Source organism: Mobula hypostoma, chromosome 2 (genome assembly GCF_963921235.1).
Source record: "Mobula hypostoma chromosome 2, sMobHyp1.1, whole genome shotgun sequence".
In the NCBI taxonomy this organism is placed as follows: domain Eukaryota; kingdom Metazoa; phylum Chordata; class Chondrichthyes; order Myliobatiformes; family Myliobatidae; genus Mobula; species Mobula hypostoma.
This window is the reverse complement of record NC_086098.1, coordinates 157,392,292-157,410,474: the sequence shown is the minus strand read 5'-3', so window position 1 is coordinate 157,410,474 and position 18,183 is coordinate 157,392,292. Positions and strand designations below refer to the sequence as shown.

The 18,183-nt window shown below is 43.3% G+C and overlaps 1 protein-coding gene across 2 annotated transcripts in view; it reads left to right on the top strand.

The window, feature by feature from the left end:
- gcn1 (GCN1 activator of EIF2AK4) overlaps nucleotides 1-18,183 on the top strand; it is a 178,227-nt gene that overhangs the window by 52,591 nt on the left and 107,453 nt on the right. For both annotated transcript variants that reach the window (XM_063040918.1, XM_063040917.1), the window contains 3 exons: nucleotides 9,722-9,920; nucleotides 13,766-13,921; nucleotides 15,708-15,886. In XM_063040918.1, coding sequence (XP_062896988.1) covers nucleotides 9,722-9,920; nucleotides 13,766-13,921; nucleotides 15,708-15,886 — 534 coding nt within the window. The remainder of the gene's footprint in view (nucleotides 1-9,721; nucleotides 9,921-13,765; nucleotides 13,922-15,707; nucleotides 15,887-18,183) is intronic.

The following is an 18,183-nucleotide window of genomic DNA, read 5'->3' as shown; positions in this document are numbered from 1 at the left end:
AAAGGGAACTATGGTGCTATGAGGGAGGAGCTGGCCAAAGTTCAACGAAACAATACCCTAGCAGGGATGACAGTGGAACAGCAATGGCAAATGTTTCTGGGAATAATGCGGAAGGTGCAGGATCAGTTCATTCCAAAGAGGAAGAAAGATCCTAAGGGGAGTAAGGGGAGGCCGTGGTTGACAAGGGAAGTAATGGACAGTATAAAAATAAAAGAGAAGAAGTATAACATGGCAAAGACGAGTGGGAAGCCGGAGGATTGGGAAACTTTTAAAGAGCAACAGAAGGTAACTAAAAAGGCAACACGTGGAGAAAAAATGAGGTATTAAGGTAAACTAGCCAAGAATGTAAAGGGGGATAGTAAAAGCTTCTTTAGGTATGTGAAAAGGAGAAAAGTAGTTAAGACCAAAATTGGGCTCTTGAAGACAGAAACGTGTGAATTTATTATGGGGAACAAGGAAATGGCAGACGAGTTGAACAGGTACTTTGGATCTGTCTTCACTAGGGAAGACACAAACAATATCCCAGATATAATAGTGGCCAAAGGACCTAGGGTAATGGATGAACTGAAGGAAATTTATATTAGGCAGGAAATGGTGTTGGATAGACTGTTGGGTCTGAAGGCTGATAAATCCTCGGGACCTGATGGTTTGCATCCCAGGGTGCTAAAGGAGGTGGCTTTAGAAATCGTGGATGCATTGGTAATCATTTTCCAATGTTCTAGATTCAGGATCAGTTCTTGTGGATTGGAGGGTGGCCAATGTTGTCCCTCTCTTCAAGAATGGAGGAAGAGAGAAAACAGGGAATTATAGACCGGTTAGCCTGACGTCGGTGGGAAAGATGCTGGAGTCAATTATAAAAGTTGAAATTATGACACATCTGGATAGCAGTAACAGGATCGGTCCGAGTCAGCATGGATTTACGAAGGGGAAATTGTGCTTGACTAATCTTCTGGAATTTTTTGAGGATGTAACTATGAAAATGGACAAGGGAGAGACAGTAAACAACAGGAATTCTGCAGATGCTGGAAATTCAAGCAACACACATAAAAGTTGCTGGTGAACGCAGCAGGCCAGGCAGCATCTCTAGGAAGAGGTGAGAGACAGTGGATGTAGTATACCTGGACTTTCAGAAAGCCATTGATAAAGTCCCACATAGGAGATTAGTGGGCAAAATTAGGGCACATGGTATGGGGGGCAGAGTACTGACAAGGATTGAAAATTGGCTGGCTGACAGAAAACAAAGAGTAACGATTAATGGGTCCCTTTCGGAATGACAGGCGGTGACCAGTGGGGTACCGCAGGGTTCAGTGCTGGGGCCGCAGCTGTTTACAATATATATTAATGATTTAGAGGAGGGAATTAAAAGTAACATTAGCAAATTTGCTGATGACACAAAGCTAGGTGGCAGTGTGAAATGTGAGGAGGATGTTATGAGAATGCAGGGTGACTTGGACAGGCTGGGTGAGTGGGCAGATGCATGGCAGATGCAGTTTAATGTGGATAAATGTGAGTGGGCAGATACATAGCAGATGCAGTTTAATGTGGATAAATGTGAAGTTATCCACTTTGGTGGTAAGAACAGGATGGCAGATTATTATCTAAATGGAGTCAAGTTAGGAAAAGGGGAAGTACAACAAGATCTAGGTGTTCTTGTATATCAGTCACTGAAAGCAAGCATACAAGTACAGCAGGCTGTGAAGAAAGCTAATGGCATGCTGGCCTTCATAACAAGGGGGAATTGAGTATAAGAGCAAAGAGGTCCTTCTGCAGCTGTACAGGGCCCTGGTGAGACCATACCTGGAGTACTGTGTGCAGTTTTGGTCTCCAAATTTGAGGAAGGACATTCTTGCTATTGAGGGAGTGCAGCACTGGTTCACAAGATTAGTTCCCGGGATGACGGGACTGTCATATGTCGAAAGATTGGAGCGACTGGGCTTGTATACTCTGGAATTTAGAAGGCCGAGAGGGGATCTTACTGAAACATATAAGATTATTAAGGGATTGGACATGCTGGAGGTAGGAAGCATGTTCCCGCTGATGGGTGAGTCCAGAACCAGAGGCTACAGTTTAAGAATAAGAGGTAGGCCATTTAGAACGGAGTTGAGGAAAAACTTTGGAATGCTGTGCCCTAGAAGGCTGTAAAGGCCAAGTCTCTGGATGCTTTCAAGATAGAGATGGATAGAGCTCTTAAAGATAGCGGAATCAAAGGTTATGGGGATAAGGCAGGAACTGGATACTGATAGTGGATGATCAGCCATGATCATAGTGAATGGCGGTGCTGGCTCGAAGGGCCGAATGGCCTACTCCTGCACCTATTGTCTATTGACAATCCTCTACACCATCTACAACACCACCAACCTTTGTGTCTTCTGCAAACTTGCCAACCCACCCCTCTACCCCCACATCCAGGTCGTTAATAAAAATCATGAAAAGTAGAGGTCCCAGAACCGATCCTTGTGGGACGCCACTAATCACAAACCTCCAATCTTAATGTACTCCCTCCAACACGACCCTCTGCCTTCTGCAGGCAAGCTAATTCTGAATCCACCTGGCCAAACTTCCCTGGATCCTATGCCTTCTGACTTTCTGAATAAGCCTACCGTGTGGAACCTTGTCAAGTGCCTTACTAAAATCTATGTAGATCACATCCACTGCACTACCCTCATCTATATGCCTGGTCACCTCCTCAAAGAACTCTATCAGGCTTGTTAGACACGATCTGCCCTTCACAAAGCCATGCTGACTGTCCCTGATCAGACCATGATTCTCTAAATGCCCATAGATCCTATCTCTAAGAATCTTTTCCAACAGCTTTCCCACCACAGACGCAAGGCTCACTGGTCTATAATTACCTAGACTATCCCTACTACCTTTTTTGAACAAGGGGACAACATTCGCCTCCCTCCAATCCTCTGGCACCATTCCCATGGACAACGAGGACATAAAGATCCTAGCCAGAGGCTCAGCAATCTTTTCCCTTGCCTCGTGGAGCAGCCTGGGGAATATTCCGTCAGGCCCCGGGGACATAACTGTCCTAATGTATTTTAACCTCATCTCCCTTAATATCAACATGCTCCAGAACACCAACCTCACTCGTATTGACCTCGCCATCATCAAGTTCCCTCTCATTGGTGAATACCAAAGAGAAGTATTCATTGAGGACCTCTCTCACTTCCACAGCCTCCAGGCACATCTTCCCACCTTTAATATTCCCATCTTCCCATCTCTAATTGGTTCTACATTCACTCATGTCATCCTTTTGTTCTTCACATAATTGAAAAATGTCTTGGGGTTTTCCTTTATCCGACTCGCCAAGGCCTTCTCATGCCCCCTTCTTGCACTCCTTAGCCCCTTCTAAAGCTCCTTTCTTGCTACCCTATATTTCTCAATAGACCCATCTGATCCTTGCTTCCTAAACCTCATGTATGCTACCTTCTTCCACCTGACTAGATTTTCCACCTCACTTGTCACCCATGGTAGATTGGGAAAATCTTAAAAAGCAGCAAAGAACCACTAAGCAGGCAATGAGGAAAGGAAATATCGATTATGAAAGTAAACCAGCACAAAATGTAAAACCAGTTAGTAAAAGTTTTTATTATTATAGGAAAGAAAGGGTAGCTAAAGTGAATGTAGGTTCCTTGAAAGATGAGAAAGGGAAATTAATATTGGGTAATTAGAAATTGCTGAGGCTTTGAACGACTATTTTGTGTTGGTCTTCACAGTGGAGATCACATCTAAAATGCCACAGAGAGATCTTGTGGATGTGATGTGAGGTGAGAACCTCATTTTAGTGTCACTAAAACAGTAGTGATGAGCAAACTAGTGAGTCTAAAGGTAGACAAGTTCCCTGATCCTGATAGAATGCATCCAGAATAATGATAGAAATAGCTAAAGTTATTGTAGATGTATTTGTGATAATTTACTAAAATCTCTGGGCTCTGAGCAGGTCCTGGTAGATTGGAAGACAGCGAATGTCACTCCACTGTTTAAAAAAGGATGTAGGCAAAAGACGGGTAACTATAAGCCAAACACGAGGAATTCTGCAGATGCTGGAAATTCAAGCAACACACATCAAAGTTGCTGGTGAACACAGCAGGCCAGGCAGCATCTCTAGGAAGAGGTGCGGTCGACGTTTCAGGCCGAGACCCTTCGTCAGGACTAACTGAAGGAAGAGCTAGTAAGAGATTTGAAAGTGGGAGGGGGAGAGGGAGATCCAAAATAATAGGAGAAGACAAGAGGGGGAGGGATGGAGCCAAGACAAAAGGGATATGAGAGGATTTTGGGACAGGAGGCCCAGGGAGAAGGAAAAGGGCGGGGGGGGAACCCAGAGGATGGGCAAGGGGTATAGTCAGAGGGACAGAGGCGACACTCCACCTGTGAATCAGCTGGGGTGATATACTGCGTCCAGTGCTCCCGATGTGGCCTTCTATATATTGGCGAGACCCGACGCAGACTGGGAGATCGTTTTGCTGAACACCTACGCTCTGTCCGCCAGAGAAAGCAGGATCCCCCAGTGGCCACACATTTTAATTCCACATCCCATTCCCATCCTGACATGTCTATCCGTGGCCTCCTCTACTGTAAAGATGAAGCCACGCTCAGGTTGGAGGAACCTTATATTCCATCTCGGTAGCCTCCAACCTGATGGCATGAACATTGACTTCTCTAACTTCCGCTAATGCCCCACCTCCCCTCGTACCCCATCCGTTATTTATTTATATACAGGTGTCCTCTGCTTTTCGAACGTTCGCTTTACGAAACCTCACTGTTACGAAAGACCTACATTAGTACCCTCTTTTCGCTTTCAGAAGGTGTTTTCAGTGTTACGAAGAAAGGCAGCGCGCGATAAAAGGCAGCCGCTCTGCCCCGGATTCGGAACGGCATTGCTTAAACACGTTGCATTGAGCAGCCGTTAGCAAGATGAATTCCAAGGTGTCAGAAAAGCCTGAAAGAGCAAGGGTGTTACACTTAGCGTAAAACTAGACATAATTAAGCGTTTCGATCGTGGTGAACGAAGCAAGGACAAAGTGAGTTTGGCTTGTGGAAGTTGACGAAGATGATGTTGGAGAGGTTTTGGCATCCCATGGCAGAGATGCAGAGCTGATGCAATTGGAAGAGAAAAGGATAACAATCGAAACCGAATGCAGAAAGTGAAGCAACTGCGTGAGATTTTCACTGCAATAATAAAGTACGACTTTAATTTTGAAAGGGTACGTAGGTTTAGGGGATATTTGCAAGATGGTTTGAGTGCTTACGAACAACTAGAAAAATGCGCGAGGCTCAGCAGTCAAGCAAGCCTTCCATATCAGCCACAGCAGATGATGAACCTCGACCTTCGACATCGAGGCGGGCAGTCATAGGAGAAGATGAGCTGCCTGCCCTGATCAATGATGAGATGACACCCCCGTGTCCCACCACCCCAACACCCGGGCCTTGGACAGATACTGTACCGATTCGCGAACAATGCAGCGGTAGCCGGGAGGCATACAGCACATCTTTAAGAAAAAAGCCGAAATAAACATGCTAATTAATTAGGTGTCGCCTAGCACGTAATTAATTAGCATGTTTATTTCGGCTTTTTTCTTAATGATGTGCTGTGTGTCTGCCGGTGACTGCTGCGTTCTTCGTGGTAATGTATCGGGTCAGCGGCCCAGAAGGTGGGGGCCAGTGCACCACCCAGCCTGCGACGACTCAGTCTAACACACCATCATCAGTGTGCTCCGCGCTGTTTTCCCAATTCCGGTAAGTGATACTACACGGTACATACATTATTTCTACTTTATATAGGCCGTGTATTTTTACGTGTTATTTGGTAGATTTGGCAGCTTCATAGTTTAAAGGTTACTGGAGAGCACGTTTATGCCAACAGCGCTTGCGTGAGATTTTCTGCCGAGAGCGTTTGCGTGAGATTTTCGCTACGGAGATCTGTGCAGGCAATCATTGTAGAGAAGTATTTCTACTTTATATAGGCTGTGTATTTATCATATCATTTCTGCTTTTACTATATGTTACTGTTATTTTCGGTTTTATGTGTTATTTGGCATGATTTGGTAGGTTATTTTTGGGTCTGCGAACGCTCACAAAGTTTTCCCATATAAATAAATGGTAATTGCTTCTTCGCTTTACAACATTTCGGCTTACGAACCGTTTCATAGGAACGCTGTACCTTCGGATAGCAGGGGAAACCTGTACACACATTCCTTCTCTCACTCTCCTTTTTCTCCCTCTGTCCCTCTGACTCTACCCCTTGCCCATCCTCTGGGTTTTTTTTCCCCCCTCCCCCTTTTCCTTCTCCCTAGGCCTCCTGTCCTATGATCCTCTCATATCTCTTTTGCCAATCACCTGTCCAGCTCTTGGCTCCATCCCTCCCCCTCCTGTCTTCTCCTATCATTTTGGATCTCCCCCTCCCCCTCCCACTTTCAAATGTCTTACTAGCTCTTCCGTCAGTTAGTCCTGACGAAGGGTCTCGACCTGAAACGTCGACTGTACCTCTTCCTAGAGATGCTGCCTGACCTGCTGCGTTCACCAGCAACTTTGATGTGTGTTGCAACTATAAGCCAGTTCGCCTGTCTGTGATTAGGAAGAAAAAGCGAGAAATCTGAATATAGATAGTTTCATCAGGCAGAGCAGCATAAATTCATGAAGGCAAGTCCTGTTAGACAAACTTACTGGAGTTCTTTGATATATAATGAGCGCAGTGGATAGAGGGGAACAAGTAGATGTTGTCTACTTCCATTTCCTGAAGGCACTCGATAAGGTGAGTTGGGGTATATGTATTAGCATGGAGTTTTTTTTGCGTGTGTGCATCTGCATCTGTGCGTGTGTGATTTTGGCGGGACGATGGCTTTTTCATGCCTCTACAAGGCGCGGAGCGAGAGAGAGAGACTGTGTGACACGTCGCTCCTCACACAGACGTTTTGCGGCATTTTTCCCTTTACTTTACGAGGTCGAGTTGCGATCTCGACACTCAACCCGGCACAGATGGAAAGCGTACTGGAGAGCGGACCCGGCTGGGTTCAAACTCGGGAACCTCCATTCCTGAGTCCGGCGCTGATGTCGTTGTGCCACTAGCCGGTCCCAGTATGGAGTTCTATTGATTGGTTAACCAATAGTAGGCAGAGAGGTGGAATAAACGGGTATTTCTCTGGTTGGCAGTGGTGCTGGACCTGCAACCGTTAGGACGGGCATTAACAATTTGGAAGAGGGACCAAGTATGACACTAGTGGGAAAACAAATTATACAGTCTGCAGAGAGATTTTAATAGGTTAATTGAAGGGACAAGTGTCTTTCAGGTGGAGGCATTGGTAAATGCGAGGTCAGCAACTTTGATAAGAAAAATAAAAGATGAGTTTTTTTTTAATGGTGAAAGATTGCAGCCTGCTGTTGGGCAGAAGGACTTGAGAGTGCTTGTGAATGAACCTCAAAAGGTTGGTTTGCAGGTGCAACAGGATATCAAGAAGGCAAATGGAGTGCTGGCCTTCATTGTTAGAGCAGGGAAGTTGTGCTGCATCTGTACAGCGTACTGGTGAGGACTTTGCATGCAGTTCTGGTCTCCTTGAGGAAAGACTTTAGAGGCAGTGCAGTGAGATGAGAGTATTAACTTATGAAGAGAGACTGAGTCACCTGGGACTATACTTGCTAGAATTCAGAAGAATGAGAGGGGATCTCATAGAAACATGAAAATTATGGGAAGGATAGAGGCAACAAAGGTATTTCCATTGGTAATTGAGATGAGAACTAGGGGACGTAGCCTTAAGATTTGGGGGAACAGACTTAGGACAGAGATTAAAAGAAACTACAATTCCCAGAGAGTAATGAGTCCATGGAATTCACTGCCCAGGGAAGCATTAGAGGCTACCTCATTAAATATATTTAAGATACAATTAGATGTTGTAGATTCTTGCATAGCAGGGGAATTAAGGGATGTGGGGGGAAAGGCAGGTGTGTGGAGCTGAGTCCACAGCCAGATCAGCCATGATCGTATTGAATGATGGAACAGGGGCAATGGGTCAGATGCTGACTCCTGCTCCTATTTTGTATGTTTAAGAAGGTAAATAGACAGGAGCTGTTCTTGATAGCAGATTGATCAGAGACAAAAAGGCAATTTAAAGTGATTGAAAACAGATCAAAAATAATGTGGGAAAAATGCTATTGTAAGCAATGAGTCGTTATGATAAAAAAAAACTGCCCTGAACTATGGATTAATGTGCTGCTTTCAGTAGGGAAAGGGAGGGTCCCAGAAGACTGGAAAATCGCATGTGATACTACTGTTTAGGAAGTGAGGGAGGCAGAAGATGAGAAATTATAGGTGTGACCTCGGTGGTTGGTAGAATCCATTGTTAAGGAGAAGGTTTCAGAGTACACGATAAAATAGGGCAAAGTCAGCATGGTTTTGTATGGGAAGATTGGAGATCTTGTCTGACAAATCTGTTTGAACTCTTTGAGGAGGTAACTAGCAGGTTAGACAAAAGAGAGTCACTGGGTGCTATTTTCTTGAATTTTCAGAAGAACTTTGGCAAGTGCTGCTAAACAAAATCAGGCACGTGGTTTTAGAGGCAATGTACTACCATGAATAGAAGTTTGGCTGGCTGCCAGAAATAGAATGGGAATTTCAGGATGCTGCTAGTGACTCATGGAGTTCTGTAGGGATCAGTCTTGGTACTGCGATTTTTTTCACTTTGTACATGAATGATATGGATGAAGGAAGTGATGCCATTGTGGCCAAGTTTGTAAATAATTCCAAGGGAGGTGGAGGAATGGGTAGTATCACAGTGGCAGCAGCATAATGGAAATACAGAAGTCTACAGATGCTGGAAATCTGTAGCAAAGCCATCTTGATGAAGAATCTCAACCTGAGATATTAATTATATATTTTCCTTCATAGATGCTGAGTAATCTATTGAATTCCTCTAGCTTTTCATGTGTGTAACCATGACAGGTAGTCTGCCCACTCTCCTGACCTGTCCAAGTTCTCCTGCAAAGAAATGGCAGACAGAATGCACTTTAGGGAACTGCAGGGTATGTAGATAGGAAGAATAAAGATTGATGGAATTCAGAAGGATGAGGGAGAATCTCATTGAGATACTGAAAGGTCTGGATAGAGTAAGCATGGAGATGATGTTTTCATTCGGAGAGTCTTTAGATCCAAGGGTGCTGCCTCAAATAAAGAATTGTCCCTTTATTGATTGGTACGGGTTGGGTGGGATAAAGGTTATGGGGAGAAGGCAGGGTTGATAAAAAACCATGATTGAATGGCGGGGCATACACATAGGCCATATGGACTAATTCTGCTCCTATATCTTATGGTGTTATGGTAGAAGAAATTGGATAAATATTTGAAGGTAAACACTTAGAGAGTTGGTGGGAGAGGTCAAATGGGAATTAATTAATTGTGATACAAAAAAACCCAGAAAGTGACCATGTGTGGTTATGATCCTATAGTCTTCCGGACTGCTGAAGGACTTGGATTGAAGGTTATCTGTTATGCAGGGAATAAAAGTTTTTTTTTGGGAGTGATATAGAGTTGCTAATTCCTGTGTTACATTATGTGAATGCACATCTTCTGCCAGAGCTGGTTTCAGATCAAATCTGCGTTGTGTATGCAAAATATTGCTGGGCTGCTATTCTACATTTGAATATCTGTTCTCCTTACACTGACAAACTGTTGCCAAAATTTATGAGCTTTTGAAGAAATGGTTTCCAATCTCATGTTCCCACACAGTTGGATGAAGATTTACAGTCTGCTCTGAACGTACTGAACAAAGTCATCAAGAAGAACCCATGTGGTTTATCACAGCAGATTCCTGCTCTCATTCATGTGTTCCTGCCACTGTTCCAATCACCGCTAGCTGCTCCAAGACTTAAAGAAACATTCCTGGCTTTGAGTCCGTGTGTCTTTTCCGCAGATCTAAAAAACCTGGGTATGTATTAGTCACCAATTTATCCTGAAATTAATGGCTGATCTTATTTTGTATTTGTGTATCTTTTGGGACTGGGACTTTGTTGGTATTTGTTGTCCATCCCATAGTTCCATTGATATGATAATACTGTTGCATTCTTGAACAAAATATCTTCTGGTGAAGGTATTCCCAGAGTGCAGTTTGGGAGGGAGTTGTATCATTACTTTAAGGCAAAGGGTGCCGAAACTTCCAGATTTGGAAAGCCAAATCCAGATTGGAGCAGATGACTTGGCTTAAATTATTGGCAGTGCATACAGTGCTCTGAAATATGGAGACTGCTGGGTATGAGCAGTTACATCAGGTGGTGTACAATATTTGTTTAATGGTATGTAGAAAGTTCTGTCACCCATATGAGCTCAATGGATATTGCTGACTTTAAACTTGTGTGAATTAACTTGTTAATAAGATCTCCTTTCCCTAGCAAGACCATTACTAGAATATGAAAAATTTCTTTGCAGAGTAATCAAATTTGTTTCAGATGACACAAAATCTGGACGAGGAGGCCATGACAGCCCTTTGCATGCTCTGCTGTTCATTAAGATTAGGGCTGATCTTTCATCTGAGTACCACTTTCAAGCACTACTTTGTTAGATCCCTTGAATTTCTTAATGGTGAAAAATCTTTCTGTCTCTGTTTTGAATATAGTCTGTAACTGAGCCTCTACTTGGGCAAAGAATTCCAAAGATTCATTGTGCTCTGGGTAAAGGAATTTCTTCTCATTTCAGTCTTAAATGGCTAGTCCCATTTCTTGAATTTGTGATCCCCGCCTCCCAACTGTAGACAGCACAGCCAAGGGAAACATCAACTTCACATCTATTTTATCAGGTTCTGTTGGACTTCTGTATGCTTCACATTTCATTCTAAACTTTTATGGAATAGGTTAGTTTCTGTCTTTACTTGCCATTAATATTGATTGTCAGCAGGTTGGATGTGAAGCTAATGTCCTTAGGGGTAGTGGCCAACCCCCACTAGCCATGTACTAATCTTCTGCCCGATGTCGAACCTCCACACAATCTCAAATTAACTTCCTTTGTGATCTCAATAGTGGGAAACTGGAGGTAGAGTCTTTTTTGCACTAAATCATCAAAGTACCTCGTCAAGAGTCTTCGTCCTTTGAATTCTCTGCCACTTCAAGGCCAATTCATGGGAAGACCAAGCAAGTTCCACAGCAAGAGAATGGAGTGGAGCTGTCCACTTTCTCTGTCTGGTTTAGATATTCCAGAATGCCTTTACTGCCTTATGCAAGCTTTTCCTGTTAAATGAATGCAGTCCAGCTATATTCATTTCAGCAGCTTGTTTCTTCAATAAAGCCTACTTTCTAAGCTCTATATATAGTTTTTTTCTTACTAGGTAGAAATATTGTCATAAAAACCTGTAATGTAATTATTGCCTAATTTATGAAAATATTGATAATCCCGTCAGAAGTGAATCTCTGAGTGATTTGTCAAGGTGAATTCATTGCCATATGCACATGCACGTAGTGAAAAACTAACTTGCAGCAGCATTATGTGCCTATAGCATCTTGTAAGCAGTATTCACAAGGCAAACATAAATGAATAAAAGTTGGTCCAGAAGGTTAAGTCGCTTGGTGTTCAGGATGAAGGAGTAAATTGGATTCAGCATTGGATTAGCAGAAGTCAGAGTTAATAGATGGCTGTCTCCCTGACTGGCTAGTGATGTGCCTCAGGTATTGGTGCTAGGTCCGTTGTTGTTTGTCAAGTACATTAATTATTTAGATGATGTGGTAAAATGGATCAACAAATTTGCATATGACACCACAATTAGGACATATTGGAGAGCAAGGAAGACTTAGTAAAGTTTGCAGCAGGATCTGGGCCAACTGGAAAAATGGGCCGAAAAACAGCAGGTGGCATTTAATGCAGACAAGTGTGAGGTGTTGCACTTTGACAGGACAGACCAGTGTAGGACTTGCATAGTGAATGGTAGGGCACTGAGATGTGGTGTAGAACAAAGGAATCTGAGTGTACAGATCCATAATTCCATTAAGGTCACGTCTCAAGTAGATTGGGTCATGAAGAGAACTTTTGGTATGTTGGCTTTCATAAATCAGAGCATTGAATACAAGTGTTGTGATGTTATGTTGAAGTTGTATAAGATGTTGGTGAGACCAAATTTGGAGTATTTTGTGCGGTTCTGCGCTCCAACGTACAGGAAACGTATCAATAAGCTTGAAAGAGTGCAGAGAAAATTTACAACTATGTTGCTGGGACTTGAGAACCTATCTTATAGGGAAAGAATGTATAAGGTAGTACTTTATACCCTGGAGCACAGGAGAGTGAAGTGAGATCTTACGGGTGTGTACACAATTATCAGGGGTTTAAATAGGGAAAATATATGCAGGCTTTTTCCCTGAGGTTGTGTGAGACTGGAGCACTGGTCATAGTTTTAAGGCTAAAGGTAAAATATTTAAGGAGAATATTCAAGTTGCATGCCATCTTGGACAATGTCTCCCAAGCACTACATAATGTACTGGTTGGGCACAGGAGTACATTCAGCCAGAGACTCATTCCACCGAGATGCAACACTGAGTGTCATAGGAAGTCATTCCTGCCTGTGGCCATCAAACTTTACAACTCCTCCCTTGAAGGGTCAGACACCCTGAGCCAATAGGCTGGTCCTGGGCTTATTTCCTGGCATAATTTACATATTATTTAATTATTTACGGTTTAATATTATCTATACTCTATTCTTGTTTGGTGCAACTGTAACGAAACCCAATTTCCCTCGGGATCAATAAAGTATGAGGAATTTCTTCACTCGGTGGTGCTAGTGTGGACGAGCTGCCAGTGGAAGTGGTAGATATGGGTTCAAATGCAACATCGAAGAAGTTTAGGTAGGTACATGGATGAGAGGAATATGGAGGGCTATAATCTGGGTGTGGGTAGATGGGACTAGGGTGAAAAACACTTCAGATGGACTAGAAATACTAAAGGACCTCTGCAATAGTGCTCTCTCTATGCACAATTTTTACAAGAAAATACAATTAGAGCAAAAGTCTATTTTAGTGCAAAGTGATCAATATGATGATAGTGTTTAGGATTTTACTGGTAGGTTTAGGAACCAAATGGTTGAAGGGAAGTACTATAACTATTTTTGATCTTAGTTTTGTGGGTTTTCAGGCTTCTGTACCTCCTGAAGATGGCATGACCCAGATGGTGGGAATCTTTGATAGATTTTTGCTGCCTTAAAGCAGCACCTCCCAATGGTGGAGAGTGATGGTCCACTACTCTTCACATTTTATTACATTGCTTCTCATTTGAATTGCCAAACCAGACCATGATGCAAACCAGGGCATCTGTAGAAGTTTGTTAAAGTGCTTGATAATAAGCTGGATCTCCTTAACCTAAGAGACACTGGTATGCATTCTTCAGGACAGTGGCCCCCAACCTCCGGGCCGTAGACCGGTACCGGGCCGCAAAGAATGCAGCGGTAGCCAGGACGCACCCAGCACCTCTTTAAGAAAAAAGCCGAAATAAACAAGCTAATTAATTAGGTGCTGCCCGGCACGTAAATGTCGGCCCAGATCAGAGGCAACATCGGTCCGTGGTCCAGAGGTTGGGGACCACTGCCTTAGGATAGCAATGGGGTGCAGTCTATCAAAAGTTACTGCCAAATGATAGCACCGAATGATAAAGAAATGTTATGGGAAAGTGAAACCATTATTACATAGGAGCAACCGTTATTATGTTAAGACTACTTTCAGAAGAGGGGCACTCGTGGGCAGTGCCTGCAGTGCTTCACAACTCCATGATGGCAAATGATTTTGCGTTCTGTTTTTGATTCAGGCTGCCTGGTTGGCAATGTGACGCTCCGGCTGGTAAAACCTGCATGCAAGTTGGATGAAGCTTGGTGTCAAGAAGAACTCCTAACAGCTACTGCCCGTGCTGTGTGTCTATTGCGTTCACGTACTGTGCCCAATCGTGCTGACAAAGTTGAAGCAGGTATGTCATTCACATAGTGAAATTGCAGTGCTTTTTTGTGGTCATCTCTTATTAAACTGAGTGACCTTTAGTTGTAAATAAATATAAATCTAAATTTAATGATAATAAAAACAGAGTTTCAATTAATAAATATACCTTTTCTTCTCATTAATTCCTATGTTGGCAGTTGTATGATTCGAAGTTAAGTTTATAGTCCAGTTAGAAAGTCCATGTCTTGTACATATTTACATGACATGCTGAATCTCTAATGTACAGTGTCTATAAAAAGTATTCCCCACCCCCACCGGAAGCTTTCATGTTTTATTATTTCACAACATTGAATCGCAATGGATTTAATTTGGCACTTTTTTGACACTGATCAACAGAAGAAAACTTTCATGTCAAAGTGAAAACAGATCTCTGCAAAGTGATCTAAATTAATTATGTATTAAACACAAAATAATTGATTGCATAAGTATTCACCCCCTTCAAGTCAGTATTTAGTAGATGCACCTTTGGCAGCAATTACAGCCTCTGTTTGGATAGGTCTCTATCTACTTTGCACATCTGGACACTATAAATTTTCCCCATTTTTCTTACAAAACTGCTCAAGCTCTGTCAGATTGCATGGGGATCTTGAGTGAACAGTCCTTTGTGGCTGGACTTGAAAATTCGCAATTGGATTGAGGTCTATACTCTGACTTGGCCACTCCAGGACAATAACTTTGTTGTTTTCAAGTCATTCCTGTGCAGCTTTGGCTTTATGCTTGGGGCTGTTGTCTTGCTGGAAAACAAATCTTCTCCCAAGTTGCAGTTCTTTTGCAGATTGCATCAAGTTTCCCTTTGTGATTTCCGTGCATTCATTTTACCCTCTACCTTCACAAGTCTTCTGGGGCCTGCTGCAGTGAAGCATCACCACAGCATGATGCAGCCACCACCATGCTTCATGGTAGGGATGGTGTGTTTTTGATGACGTGTGGTGTTTGGCGCATTTAGTACAATGGCCAAAACCATCAATTTTGGTTTCAACAGACCATAGAACCTTCTTCCAGCCGATCTCAGAGTCTCCCACATGCCTTCTGGCAAACTCTAGCCAAGGTTTCATGTGAAGTTTTTTTTCCAAGTGGCTTTCTCTTTGCCACTCTCTTTCTATTGCTTGGTGATTGACTAAACTGTACTCCAAGGGATATTCAGTGACTTGGAAATTTTCTTGTATCCATCTCCTGACTTGTGGTTTTCAATAACCTATTCACAGAGTTGCTTGGAGTATTCTTTTGTCTTCATGGTGTAGTTTTTGCCAGGATACCAACTCACCAGCAGTTGGACCTTCCAGACACAGGTGTATTTTTACTATAATCAATTGAAACACCCTGAATGCACAGGTGATCTCAATTTAACTAATTATGTGACTTGTAAAACCAATTGGCTGCACCAGTGATGATTTGGTGTGTCATATTAAAGAGGGTGAATACTTATGCGAGCAATTATTTTCTGATTTATATTTGTAATTAATTTAGATCACTTTGTAGAGATCTGTTTTCACTTTGACACAAAAGAGTCTTTTTCTGTTGATCAGTGCAAAAACATCAAATTAAATCCACTGATTCAATTTTGTAAAACAATAAAATATGAAAACTTCTAGGGGAGGGCAAATACTTTTTATAGCACTGTAAGTTGGACATCTGTAGCACTTTCTCTATGCCTATTAGTTGAACTGATTTTTTTTTTGGGGGGGGGAATTGAGCTTCTGGAAAACAGGGTTTGAATACCACTTTGAATGTTATTCACTTTTTATCATCTCTTGCAGATGTGAAGCCCCTTACAGCTCCTGCCTTTGCATATTGCTTCCCGTTGTTAAAGATGGTCTTAACAGACACAGTAAACGACAGTGAGGAAAAGGAGGGAATGTTGATTCAGGCACTTCAAATAATCAATGAACATGCTCAGCTCCGATCAACAACTGACAGCTCTCAACTGATTGATGAGGTAACATTTATGTATTTCCTTTCAGTCTTATGAAAAAATAATGCACATATGTTGTAAAGTTATTGTACAAAATTGCCTTGAACGTAGCAAAGAGTGAATCTGTGCGTTTGGTGTTATTAATGTATCTATAAGCATTTTCTAAATGAGTTGTTTCAAAACACCCTGAGGATTAGTTTGTGGTGGGGGATCGGTACACTTGTGGAGTCGGGGGATCGGTACACTTGGGGAGTCGGTGAGGGATCGGTACATTTGTGGAGTCGGTGAGGGATCGGTACATTTGTGGAGTCGGTGAGGGATCGGTACATTTGTGGAGTCGGGGGATTGGTACACTTGGGGAGTCGGTGAGGGATCGGTACATTTGTGGAGTCGGTGGGGGATCGGTACATTGGGGAGTCGGTGGGGGATCGGTACATTGGGGAGTCGGTGGGGGATCGGTACATTGGGGAGTCGGTGGGGGATCGGTACATTGGGGAGTCGGTGGTGATGGATCGGTACACTTGTGGAATCGGTGATATATTTGGGGAGTCGGTGGGGGATCGGTACATCTGTGGAGGCGGCGGGGGATCAGTACATTTGGGGAGTTGGCAGGGGATTGGTACATTTGGGGAGTTGGCAGGGGATTGGTACATTTGAGGAGTCGGTGGGGGATCGGTACATTGGGGAGTCGGTGGTGATGGATCGGTACACTTGTGGAATCGGTGACATATTTGGGGAGTCGGTGGGGGATCGGCACATTTGTGGAGTCGGTGGGGGATCGGCACATTTGTGGAGTCGGCGGGGGATCGGCACATTTGTGGAGTCGGCGGGGGATCGGTACATTTGTGGAGTCGGTGGCGGATCGGTATATTTGGGGAGTCTTTGGTGATGGATCGGTACACTTGTGGAATCGATGATATATTTGTGGAGCCGGTTAGGGATCGGTACATTTGTGGAGTCGGTGTTGATGGATCGGTACACTTGTGGAATTGGTGATATATTTGGGGAGTCGGTGGGGGATCGGTACATTTGTGGAGTTGGTTTGCACTGATGGATCTCTGAGGTACTTTGTTCATGATTCAATTCTCTCAGCAAAGTGGTAACAAAATGAATAATTTATTTTGAATGGAGTCTATTCATCTTTATGCTGTACATTTATTACAACAAAGAGCTGTTTCTTTTTGCAGGAGTTCTCAATATCTGAATAGGTCTCCAAATTGCAGTAGGACCAGCAAACCTGGCTGACAAGATCTTGGCCATGCATGGATTGTGTTCACATTTGTTTAGTCATAGAGAAGTACAGCACAGAACCAGGCCCATCTAGTCCATCCCGAAACCATTTAAACTGCGTACTCCCATCAACCTGCACCGGGACCATTTCCCTCCATATCCCTACCATCTGTGTACCTATCCAAACTTCTTTTAATGATTGAAATTGAGCTTGCATGCACCACTTTTGCTGGCAGCTCGTTCCACACTTTCACGTCCCTCTGTGAAGAAGTTTCCCCTCATGTTCCCCTTAATCTTCTCACCTTTCACACTTAAGCCATGACTTCTGGTTGTATCCCCACCCAACCTCAATGGAAAAAGCAACACACGTCAAAGTTGCTGGTGAACGCAGCAGGCCAGGCAGCATCTCTAGGAAGAGGTACAGTCGACGTTTCGGCCAAGACCCTTCGTCAGGACACTAGCAACTTTTATGTGTGTGCTTGAAATTCCAGCATCTGCAGATTTCCTCGTGTTTGCGCTCAATGGAAAAAGTCTGCTTGCGTTTACAGACCTAACCTGTTCAATCTTTCCTTATAACTCAGGTCATCCAGACCCGACAACATCCTTGTAAATTTTCTCTACTCTTTCAACCTTATTTACATCCTTCCTGTAGGTAGGTGACCAAAACTGCACACAGTACTCTAAATTAGTCCTCACCAATGTCCTATACAACTTCATCATAACATCCCATCTTCTGTACTCGGTGCATTGATCTATGAAGGCCATGGTGCCAAAAGCTTTCTTTACCCTATCTCTCTGTGATACCACTTTCAGTGAATTATGGGCCTGGGCCTGTATTCCCAGATCTTTCTTCTTCCGCCCTCTCAGTGCCCTGCCGTTCACTGTGAAAGACCCCCTATCCCGGTTGGTCCTGCTGAAGTGTGAAACCTTACACTTGTCTGCATTAAATTCCACCTGCCATTTTTCAGCCCATTTTTCCAGCTGATGCAGATCCCTCTGCAAGCCAAGATAGCCTTCCTCACTGTCCACCACATCCCCAATCTTGGTATCACCCACAAATTTTGCTAATCCAGTTAACCACATTATCATCC